This window comes from Elgaria multicarinata, chromosome 10, assembly GCF_023053635.1.
Source record: "Elgaria multicarinata webbii isolate HBS135686 ecotype San Diego chromosome 10, rElgMul1.1.pri, whole genome shotgun sequence".
In the NCBI taxonomy this organism is placed as follows: Eukaryota; Metazoa; Chordata; class Lepidosauria; order Squamata; family Anguidae; genus Elgaria; species Elgaria multicarinata.
The window spans coordinates 53,176,812-53,189,684 of NC_086180.1; the positions used below are offsets into that span (position 1 = coordinate 53,176,812).

General features: G+C 38.8%; 1 protein-coding gene across 7 annotated transcripts in view; it reads right to left on the reverse strand.

Annotated features, from left to right (window-relative positions):
- The window catches only part of APBB2 (amyloid beta precursor protein binding family B member 2), a 182,671-nt gene that overhangs the window by 68,904 nt on the left and 100,894 nt on the right, over positions 1 to 12,873 (reverse strand). For 4 of the 7 annotated variants that reach the window (XM_063136405.1, XM_063136401.1, XM_063136404.1 and 1 more), the window contains one exon: positions 1,205 to 1,413. In XM_063136405.1, coding sequence (XP_062992475.1) covers positions 1,205 to 1,413 — 209 coding nt within the window. The remainder of the gene's footprint in view (positions 1 to 1,204; positions 1,414 to 12,873) is intronic. The other 3 variants (XM_063136406.1, XM_063136403.1, XM_063136408.1) reach the window with 1 other exon arrangement.

The window sequence follows — 12,873 nt, forward strand, 5'->3', positions numbered from 1 at the left end:
TCCAACAATCCCTCCATGAGGAAATATGGCTCTCAATGGGACCTTTTTTCCATTGAGGGCCACATTCCCTCAGGGATAATCTGTTAAATGCTCCATACTTGCAGTGGGCAGGGCTGGAGCCAGAGCCAAAAGTGGACAGAGCAATCCCTTTTCTCTCTTTCTGCCAGCTCCCTCCCTCTCCCTCTCTCTTTCCTATCCTCATCTATCTACCTTGTTGCTAAGCCCTTCCCTCTGTCTTTCTCTTGTTACCACCTTGTTCTTCCTCTCCCCTTCTTTCCATTCCTACCCAGCAAGTTCCTGGGAGAGGGACAGACCACTGTCACTAGAAGTTTGAACTGGCTGCTTGCAGGGGGCTTTTGGAATTAGGCAGTTGGGCAACACCCAGACTAAGCAGAACCAGTTGAAACACAGATATTCCTCTCTAAAGTCTAAATATTTGCTTCTACCACCTCTTATTTAAATCAGCCTGGGGAGTCATATTTCCTTATGTCCTCTTTTCAAGGGCTTTACTACTTTCTTTTGATGTGCTCCTGGACTCAAGACAAAAGTGAGTGTTACCAGTTAGTCTACTGGGTGCCTACTAGCTATTAAGTCACGTACAAGGTTATGTTACTGTCATATAAAGCCTTAAACAACTTGGGACCAGGATACTAGCAGATCACCTTCCCCAGATGACTTTAAGATCAGCAGAGGAGGTCTTGTTTGTCATTCCAAAATGGATGAAATGTCACCATGAAGTACCCAGATGGCAGGCCTTCTCTTTAGCGGCACCCACCATTTGGAAAACCCTTTCTTGTATAGTTTAGGAGGCAGAAAATGTGGCATCTTTTCAACATCTCCTGAAGACACACGGTTCACCCAAATTTTCCCTATGGTAGTAATGAGAGGGGAAAATACAAGCCCTCCCCATTATCCTAGATCAGGATTCTATAATTGTGTAAAATGCGGTACACATTAATATTTTTCCATGTGCCCTTGTATCAAGAAGCAATTCAGAGAGGAAGGGTGAAATCCAACATGATGAATATAAACAGCTAACGGGCATGACTGAACAAATCCCTAATTTATAAGAAATAAGCTGAAAGTGACACTATTATTACTAATAATGGTGTGTGTGTGTTTTAAAAAATGTCATTTCTTTTAACTTTTTAATTTTAAACAATTTTACATCTCCACACATTCAAGGCAGACATACAAACATTACCTCCGTTTCTGGAGTGGGAGACGATGTAATTGAACTAAGTGATCCTTTTCGTGAGCCCTGAAGATCTGTCGGTATGGACACGGGACGTTCCCACTGGGTTGTTCCAGTTGGTATGTGCCAATAATAGATCCCAGCTATGTCACTGATCTTTTTCCAGCCTGGCGGTAAGTCGGGGTCTGTCTGAAACGAGTGATCACTCCATATATCTACTGGGAATAAAAATCCAACACAAGGCACTGTTGTTAAGATGTGAAACGAGTCTGAAAAACAACAACTGATTCAAATAACACAAAAACGCTATGATTCTATTATCAAAGAAAGATTCAAGAAGAAACAGTCTATAAGATGGAAATTTACCTGTGAAGGCAAGATAGCATGTGGGGCGAGATTCTCACTAACAAGATGGTAGTGATGGCCACTACATTAGATGGCTTTAAAAGGGGATTAGACCAACTCATGGAGGATAATGCCGTCAATGGCTACTTGTCATGATGGCTAAATATTACTTTCGGTATCAGGTTCAGTATGCCTCTCAGTACCAGTTGCCTGGGAACACAACCATATTGCGCTGCTTGCAGGCTTCCCAGAGACATCAGGTTGGCCACTCTGGGAACAGACTGCTAGATAGGCCTTTGGTCTGATCTAGGATGGCTCTTCTTATGTTCTTACTGTAGAAATTATTCAGTCATTGTTACAACACACACACAAAACCGCCCCATTTAAAGTCTGACCACACCTGTTAATTCTCCTTGGGCACACCAATAGTCTAATATTCTAGAGATCACAGAAGGGGGTCTGTGGCCCTCCAGATGTTGCAGGACTACAATCCCTGGCCACTGGACATGCTGTCTAGGGCTGATGGGAGCTGAAATCCAACATTATATGGAGGGTCACAAGTTCCCTACTCCTGCTCTAAAGTAATCTGACAATCTCATTTCAGATTGCCAACTCTGGTTCTCACAAAGCATTTATACCTGCCAAGTCTGTACTCCTACTCAGCTATATGAAGGCACAGCAACAGATTTCACAAAATCAGTTGATTTCACTGAAAGAATAGTAAACACAGACTTAACTGTTTCACTGAAATCAGTGGGAGTTCATAGTGGTAACTATTGCTGGATTATGCCCAATGTCTTAAAGTGAAATAGTCTGAGAAGATTGTGTTTAAAACAATACATAAAAAAGCTTTTTCACATAAACTTAAAAAAATTATAAATCATAAGCAACAGTGAATTAAGATGTGTGTTTTCCCTATTTCTGGTTTCTCTCTTACTCACTCCCACCTATTCTTTCAGTCTTCAGAGCAGTTTCATTTTCAGAGGAACTCTTTCCAAGTGCCTCTGTTTCAGGGTAGATAACAGTGCAATCAAGTCAGGAATAAGCCATCTGGGTTCAAAGTTCATGACAAGCCATGGTTTAAGACAGACTTCGTAAGCCAACTATAAACCATGGCTTCTGTTTGAGGCTTGTGGCTGGTTAACACACAATTTTACACACAATTTTCAAATACGTTTCCTGAATCCTAAAACAACAATGAAGATTTTCTAAAAATTAGAAGCTCTAACTAGTCCTCATACACTGTCTGTTTAAAAGGAGAAAAGTGAAATCATTTTTAGAAACAAGCCAATTTCTAAGAACTCCTGATTGTTTGTTACAAAGTATAGAGAGGGCAAGATTTTTCCTCTTAATATAGTACCGCAAGTACAGTACCTTTGCGTGAAAAGGCTAATCGTTGAATTCAAAAAATGATAACTATACAAAGGCAAAATGTAGAATACTGCTCATAAGGAGTGATTTCTTCCCAACCAACCAACCAATGATGAAAAGAAAATTACGTATAATTATTCATGAGTACAGCATAGAATGCTGTAAAAGTCAGAGAACCAAATATGAAAGTCTTTGAAGTTTAGAAGCCTCCAGCAACATTTTTGACTTGGAAACAAAAAGCAAAACAGATATATAACTAAAACAAACAAAAGGCTGCATGGATCTGAAAGCAAGTACTGCAATTACATTACAAATTCCTTCACCATCAAGACAAGGAAATATTTTGAGTGAGTGAGCCTCATTAAACTAAATACAGATCTATTACAAAAAAATTAGGACTAAAGTCTAATTGCCTGAACACATTTCTTTTGAATATAATAAGCTATCCTGCATTGGAAATGTAATATTTTTACTTGTAAGTGTAGAGTATCTCATTCTGCCCTAGCTGTTTTGAAACTAATTACGAATACATTTTTACTAACTTACACTGAGAAGAGAATTTATGTGAACGATACTAAGAAGTAAATCTCTTTCGGTGCATTTATATAAGCCTAGAAGGCTAGACTATATGTCAGAAGGAACCGTAATTAGCAAGCATTCTATATCAAATTGACAGATATATAGAGAACTAAGATCCTTTCTGAATTACAATAAACATTCCATGGAGCCATCTTTCTACAGAAATCCCCAACTGATATGTTGAATTAAGACCCTTCTTAAGACTCAAGTTTTCTAATATCCGCGGTTTCCTTGAGAATTTGCTTGTTTAATAAGACTTTTGCCTCACTGCCAAAGAGGCTATGCACAGCATTCCAGAATTTGTATACTTGCACAATTGCAGCTTGTAAGTGAACAACAAATAGCTTTATAGGAGCCCCAGCAAAGTGACAAATAATGAGTAATCTCTGTCTCTCAACAGATCCACAAACCAGAATGAGCCTTCACACCACTTCCTCCCTTTTGCCAAAATTCAACACATATTCGAAAATAACAGCACATGCATTGAAGTCTGAAATTATTTTCAACTGTAATCATCTTAGATATCCAGTTTATCTGCCTACCACTATCTTACATAGATCCATAAAAGTTACGATCCATTACATTTTAACAGGCGGTATGCTTCCATAAAAACACAGTAGCCATTTATAGAGGATTGACACCATGAAAGGCTCTACTCCAATTTACATTAATTTCACTGTCTGGTTGTTTGGAAATAATTCTTACTCATCATAGGTTACTACCCGAGTGGCTCTTTAGAAGTCTGGTTTATGAGCTCTCCACTGGGGTTCCATCTTAATGAAAATTAAGATTTGGGGATGTTTTGGGGGCAAATATCTCCATGAAGTGAATGTCAAAATAAGAATTTAATGGTTGTTTGAAGCTTTGAAACATGGGGCATTCACACATTGGAAGCTCAGCATGAGAGGCATCCTCTGAGAAACATGAGATCAGGAAGTACACACCCATGCCAATGGCCCTAAAGGCAGGAGCCATCAGCCACAGAGTGTACCCCTAAAGCCTGCCTGCAATGGAGCTCAGCAGTACCTGTAGTTAGGCAAGTTGTAGCACAGGAAAAAGATGGTGGTCTGATTGTGGTGCATGGGAAATTGATGGTGCTGGAAGGCCATTGCATACCCTGTTTGAAGCCCTAATCGCACCTCCAACCCCACAAATGCAACTCAGAAGGCAGAGGTTAAAGGAGATCCTATATCAGTGGCTCACAAATGTTTTAGATCGGTAGGCACATGAATTTTCAGAGAGTGTGGTGGATTCTCTCACAAAATGGCTGCCATGGATAGGCGCCTCTCCATTCATACTGGTGAGACTAAAAGAAAAGGAACCTTCCCAGGAACCTAAGTACATGGCAGAGGTGGTGGCTAAGTTCAAAAACGAACCAAACAGCCACCAACCTTTTGAACCCAAATAAAGATGAAGCTGGAGAACAGCACTTCACTTTGGAGCATGCTAGACTGTCAGTTTATTTTGTATTTTAAAAAAACTTAAGACAAAATAAAATTCAGGGGAAGAATAGAGTCTGGCGGGTGTCAAGAGATGTTCCTACAGATATCAGGTTGGAGACCCTAGTTCTACAGCATTGGCAGGACATGCAGACAGTTGGCTTGCCATATGAATAATCATATCTGATGCAAGAAGAAAATCAGGAATTGCTATGGGAGACAATTAATACAGTCAACTGTAGCGATAAGCACTTTGCATATGTAAAATAAATATACAATGCTTCCATGGCATCAAAACCTTTCACTGTGCTAGCAAATTTTGATACTGCACATGATTTTCATAGAAGAACAGATTCCAATGGTGGTGAGGCTTAAGTTGTATAATTTATTTATTTATTAAATTTATATACCACCCCATAGCCGAAGCTCTCTGAGTGGTTTATAAGTTTCTGGGGTCATCTCAGACTGTGAATGGTTGACACATGTGAACCAAAATATTGCATATTTTCTCTATTATTTAATTATTTGCTTATTTATGCTTATACACTGCTCTGTAACAGTATTTCCAGGGTGACTTACAACATAGTGATATTTTCCTCTGAGGGAGCTTATGTTTTGTGAGAAAGTGCCATTATTCATCAATGAACTTTTTCTAAAACCAAGGTGATTTTAGATGTCCTTCCCCCACACCAAAAACAAAATAAAAAACAACCCTACCCTAGATATTTGGATTTTGGATAAGCCAGATTGAAATAGTTGTGAGTGTTTGTCAGGATAACTGGGAGGAGAGGAAATAGCCCTCAAACCTCTCAAAATTGTCTATCACTAATTCAAAGGTAACAAAATAAATTTAAAAATTACTTCTTATATGACCTCTTCCAGAAGCTTTAACCTGAACAGCATTTTTATATCTGAAATTTTGAATGAATTACTTGACAATGACATTTATGACAGAAAGACCAATTCTTCTGACTTTAAATCATCATCATCATCATGGAAGATGACAGAATGTGGTTTCAGCAGCAATCTGTTCTGTATGTGATGACCTCCACAGTCACCCACATAGTTATGTTGAGACAATTTATTTATTATTTATTTATTTATTGCATTTTTATACCGCCCAATAGCTGAAGCTCCTGGGCAGTTCACAATATAAATACACTAAGCACAAGATTTGAACATGTAACTATTGAACATATACTTAGAGGTTTAGGGACTAGCTTGGAAAAAAAGATATAATAAAACCTGAATAAGATAATATATTGATATTTCATAATTCTCTCTTCCAGCTGTCAGACTCCAACACAGCTGATTTATTGCTGCAATAAACTCCATTCCATACGATATGCTCCAATTCAGATGCTGAATTTGGCAAGATGATGAAAGCAAATTTGGGGATTCAATTTGTATTTGAAGCAGTGATGGTTTAACATACAGAAATAATATTACGACTTTCTAAAACAAGATGGAAATTAACTGCTACTACAACTCAATGGCACTGTAAACGATACATCGGATTTGGTAGTCACTGGTGATTGTAAAATATATATATATACACAACAAACTTTTTTACTGCTTTCCTTTTACTGCTTTTTCTTCAGAGGGAAAGCATAGCAAATCAAAAAGTGCCATAACATGAATCATAGCATGGCCTCAATTCAATTAGACAAAGATACAAAGTGCAGTACACAGCAGTATCTCTTATGGCATGACTGACCTGAAGGTGCAGAAAAATGGGAGCCAATTTTCTCTTCCATTATTTTGTAACTTCATGAAGATATCCTTTCTTATATGGCAGGCATCCCAAGGCTGTTTTACAAGGTCAATGTTTTACAAGGTCAATGGTCAAAAAGTAGAAATGAATAAAATAAAATAAAAAGTTTTCAGATCTCCAATCGTCACTAAATTTGCATGAGTTGGCCATGACTACCCCTTATAGAACATTCACCAGTATTATATTGTGCATTCTTCCATGGTTCAAAAATGCTGAGAGTCGAAACATATGATCAGGAGAATCATGTACTGTAGCCTTTTTTGTATCACCCCATTCAGATTTTGTGTGCATGTGTACACACTTGTGTATGTGTATATGAATCTTCCCCAACCTATTACCTTTCAGATGTTTTTGACTACAACTCCCAGCGTTCCTGACTATTGGCTATGCTGACTGGGGCTTATGGGAGTTGGTGCAAAATATCTGGAGGGCAACAGGACTTTAGATCCTGGTCCATGGTATCCAAGTTGATATTTATTCTGTCACTAAACAGGCTACATCCAGACAATCAGAATTACCTCAATGAACAGGGTTTGTTCCAGAAATACAGACAGAAATTGTGAAGTTAGCTCTTCATAATTTCATTTTGTAATTTTAAATGTAACTTAATACAGTATAAACTGTTAGTCTAATAACCTTTACTTTCCCAATGTCCCTTAATCTGAATAAACTATATTATGTGATTACAGCAGGAATTCAAGAAAAGAAAAGACAAAAATGGATATTAAGAACAAAAAAATATTATTACATGTACTGTTTAAAATTAGAAGCCTTACAATTAAATCCTGGTTTAAAAAGGTTTTTCTCACCATGATTCTCTACAAACTATATTTATGAAAAACGTATTATATTTATGTTACATTTTAATTTTTATTATATTAGTATATTTATGAAAGAGTCCATTCCTGTCCAAGACAGAAGCACAATTTACTAAATTGTCCTAGTGAGACTCTTCAATCTCTCTAAAATCTCTGTGAATAGTAGCTCACGGGAGACATAGCAGGCAAAAAGAAAAAACACATGCAAATATAAAATATGAATTAGAATAACCTTGAGTCTTTCTTCAGAGCAGCCTTCCCCAACCTGGCACACTCCAGATGTTTTGGACCAAATCCCATCCACACCAGCCAGCATGGCAAATGGTCAGGAATGCTGGGAATTGTAGTGGAAAACATCTGAAAGGCTGTAGGTTGGGGAAAGGCCGTTTTAGAGAACCAAACTGAAGAAGCATTATAGCAGCTGTAAATTCTGAATCCCTCTTTGCAAACAGCCATGCTTAGCATGGATGCAATTCAATGTTGAACTAATTCTTTTTATTATTATTATTTTAAAAATCCCCTATCTCTATGCATGCATTGTGCCATAATAATGAACAGTGCAACCTACCCTCTTAATTTACAAGAATGATGGTCAGCACGTAGCTCCTCCTAAGACTCATAGCAAGAAACATGACAACTATCCTGTTAAAATACAGCAAAAAACAAACTTCGGTAGGATAAATGACTGTTACAGACCAGACAAGCCAGTCTAATGCTAGTAACATTACTCAACAAAAAACTGTGATAAACAGCCAAAAGATGGCCCTTTAGAACAGTCCTCCTTCATCGATGCATTTGGTTGTCAAGACAATAGGATCTCTTCCTAGCAAAATTCTTCATGAAGAAGTCAAAAGCAAAGAAATACAAACCGACTCACTCAGTGTACAGCAGTCAGAGCCTGCTCAGTGAAGCCTGAAGAAATTTGGTCACCAAATTAAATTGATAAGACATAAAGGGCGCTATGCTATCCAGAGAATTCGTATCCTCTGAATTTGTCACTTCCAGCTGCCCTGCACTTTTGTTAGACTGGGTATTTCGCTTGTCTAGTGGCAGTGAGTACTTTATTCACCACTGAGCTAGAAACTATTTAATAGAGCGTTCAGGAAATTGCAACTTGAGCACTTTTCTTCTTTTTCTGACACTTATTTTCAAATGTGTGTTTTTAATTCTATCCACCAGGTGGCAACAAGTTTTATATTTTTAAAAAGCCTATTGCAGTTCAAGTCAAACTCTTTCAAAAAGCCATTGTTTGCAATCTGCAACCAATTTTATTCCAGACAGTACTATTTATGTAAGGAATACGTTACTTCTAGATTGCAGCTATCCTACCGAACTCAACATATGACAAAGTACTGCAAATTATTATGAAACATATTTCTGTGCTCAAAAAACTATTTTTTCACAGAGAAATGAAATAGATGAAGTGAGCCTGTATTTACCCTATAAATTATAGTCACAATCCAGTGCCAAAGATAAACATTTAAAAGATTTTCTAAAGGACTTGTGATATGTTTGGTGGCATCTTAAAGACTTACTGTGGAATAAGCTTTCAGCATATTTTTTATGTTTTGGTTATTTCAAAGGGGGGGGGGGACTTAAGCATGTGCTCAATTCCTTTTTAAAACCAATATGACCTAAATGGGCCATAACTCGGTGACAGAGCATATATTTTGTGCAAAGAAGTCCTAGATTTAATCTCTGGCATCTCCAAGTACAGCTGGGAAAAATTCTGGAAAGCCATTGCCAGTTGGCGTAGACAGTACTGAGCTGACTTGGGTAAAGTTCTACTTAATGAAGATCCATAGAAATGAATGGATTTATATTTGAATTAACTTCAGTCCCATTCATTTCAATGGGTCTACTCTAAGTAGGACTTTAGTTGGATTCTACCCTTTGTCTGCTTAAATGTCTGATTGGTAAAAGGTAGCTTCCTATATTCTGAGACGTGATGAACTATGTATCAAGAACTTGCTCACTGAAAAGGGTCTGACCACCATTTTGCACAGGGTCTTGCAAGTTCTGCATAAAATCTCCAATTCACAAGGTAAGAATGGCCATTGGAGTAGGTTGTTCAGGTTCAGGACTCCATTCTTGCTCTGCGTGGGATCTTCCCAAACCCACACAGTATGCCCTGATCCTCAAAGAGGGGATTTTATTGTGCTTCCAGGATCATACCAACTTAGAGCATTTAACCTCCAAAAGCTGGTTGTAGAGGTATATGTAAATAAAGACATGAATGTATATAGGCTGTTTTGCCTTAGGACTATTGGTCAATGAAGTCTGGAAGTTGGGGCTTGCTGTCAGTTGCATATTTGGGATCACCCAATGAGGCTTGAAGCTTTTCTGTTCAGATCTTTCGTTAAGTAATAAAAGGTAATAGCCTGTCAGATTGTGGGAAATTCAGGACAGATAAAAGTAAATACTTCTTCACACAGTTCACAGTTAAGCTATGGAATTCGCTACCACAATATGTCATGATGGCCACTAATTTGGATGGCTTTAAAAGTGGTTTGGATAAATTCCTGGAGGAGAAGGTTATCAATGACTACTAGTCCTGATGGCTATGTGCTACCTCCCAGTATCAGAGGCAGTAAGGCTATATATACCAGTTGCTGGAGAATATGGGTGGAAGGGTGCTGTTGCACCATGTCCTGCTTGTGGGTCCCTGGTTGACAGCTGGTTGGCCACTGTGTGAACAGAATTCTGGACTATATGGGCCGTGGTCTGATCCAGCATGGCTCTTATGTTCTTATGTGAGCCCCCCTTCTCCATCCCTGTTCCCCAGCCCCAGCCCTATCCCCAGGCCTACCCCCTCTGTCCTTCCAAGATCAAAGACTCTCATCTCCGATCACTATACAGATTAGAGGTAGAAGATTTTCTGAGCTGCGATCTCGAAATTTGAAATAAGATTTTCTCTGCTTTCATCTCCAGCGCACTGCATTGAGGCTTGAAAAGAACTTTCCATTGGTGCCAATGGAGGCTTTTTAAAAGCTTAAATGGAACACATGGGGGGATTTTCAGAGGGGGAGGGGTCTCTGCTAGGGACGGGGAGGACCAACCCCTCAAAAATTGCCACTCTGCTGCAATTAGGCTTTTAAAAAGCCTACATTTGTGCCAATGGAGGCTTTTCAAACCCCTAACTGGAGGGGGAGGGCATTTTCAGGAAGGGAGTGTGTGTGTGTGTGTGTGTGTGTGTGTGAGAGAGAGAGAGAGAGAGAGAGACAGAGAGACAGAGAGAGAGAGAGAGACAGAGAGAGAGAGAGAGAGAGAGAGAGAGAGAGAGAGGGAAGGCTTATCAAGTGGCCAGGATATATATTGTCGGGTGCAAGCCAGCCTCACAGAGCTACATTTGCAGTTTCCTGGAAGCTAACTAAACCAATATTAGTTGAGAAAACTCATAATCTCGAGGCCAGTTTTAATTTATACATATGTGATGCATCAAAAAGAGGTTTCCTCTGTGACTCTTTGTATAAGCTGTTTGAGGTAATTAACTGACCGAATTGTTTGAAAAACAATTTTAGCAATCATGGTGCCTGGAAGCCTGATATATATGGAGTGTGATCTGTGTGCTTGGGGTAAACATAGGCAGCACCAGCCCAGGGCGAGTGCAGTAAACATTTGGGCTGAAAGGTGACTCATACATTTATAAATAAATAAAATAAAATAAAAATAAAATAGTGTAACTATCAAGTAGCAGTCCATCATGTACTAAATAAAGCCTAGATATATAACCGAATAAGTAACTGGAAAGGAAAAATGGGAAAACATGAATAGTGTAGTAAAACTGCTTTCTGGCCCCAGAAAACCAGATATGGTAAAGTAAATGTTATATAAAGTAAAAGTGCTCGGGAGAGGAATTGTTGCGGTATTGACAAAAATGCAGATCCCTGCAAGCAAAGTTTATTATTTATTATTACTAGCAAATACACGTTTTACATGGGTTGGAATTGCCTTTAGGTTGATACAGAAAAGCCTTCAAGCAAACTTACTCATGTGTCAGACATATTGTGTCTGTCTGCCCTACCTAAGTGAAGGCACTCCTGCTGCAACCCCCAGGCACAGCTCCTGCCAAAGTCCACCCCTGTACCACCTGAGGGAGGGGTCTGTCCACTCCATCTCCTTTAGATGGCGCTGTGCCACAGCAGAGGGAGGGGGCAGCAAATAACTCGGCCTACTCATCTTTTCACTACGCCTAAAACCATCCCAGATAGAGGCGGAACAAATCCTAAAAGCTTCATAACAATCAGATGTATGGTTTTCGAGTCCATCGAGGGCATACAAACACATTTTTTATTTATATAGATGATCATGATGATGACGTTGATGATGATGACCACCTGACCGATTGGGCTAATTAAAAGCCACAGTTGCTAGACAAATTAAAGTGGTGCCAAGACATCATTTGTGTGATAAATGATCAAAAACTGTTCTGCTCTGACAAGCGCATTTACAGTAAAGGACAAATACATCAGAACAAGTCCCCCTTTCACTTTTCTTTCTTCTGATTCACTCAAATTCCAATATCAAATTTAGTTATAACTGATAAAGAATCTGAATTATTGGTTTTTTTAAAAAAAAATCTAGTGTTATTTCGGAGAGCAGACCTTGTCCCAGACAATCACTTGTTCTAAGTGTGGTATTGGGGCTTCTTGGCAGCCCACTTTGAAAGATGGGTGGAGCCCTGGCCCACAACATCTCATTCTTCCTCAAATTTACAGAATGCTCTTCCTAGGAATAGTAACCGGGCTCCACTTTGTTATTCTTTCAGCATGAGGCTAACTTTCTGTTCTCCCAGGCTATTTAAGTTCTTGTTATTTTAGTCCTTGTGACACCGATGGTGGTTTTAGCAGATTGTTTTTAGTCCCAACAATTTGTATTTCATTTTTACTGGGTTGTTGGGTTGTTGTTGTTGTTTTTAAGATTATGGATTTTAACTGTATTATTGTTATGGTTTATTCTATATTGCTGACAACTTGTTTATAAGATGCCTAAGAAATAAAATAAAATAAATAAGAGTAGAACACTAGTAAAACTTGGTGCTGTCCAGGGCTACATATAGTCATTGTTACCAGTTGTGGTTACGATAGGTCTGCTTTAAAAAAGAAAATAAAAAAGAACTCTTATGCAAAAATCAACATTCTGAGAGCAGAATTAAGCTGAGGATTAAGGCAGACGTGGACAGAAGTTGGATCTCCAGATTTTTGAACTTCAAGTCCCAAAAGCCCCTACCAGCAATGCCAATGGTCAGGAATGCTGCGAGTTGGTCCAAAACATCTGGAGATCTACTTTCTGCCCAGTACTTGTTATAAGGCACATTTTACATACTTATGGGGCCTGCCCCATAACTCCCCT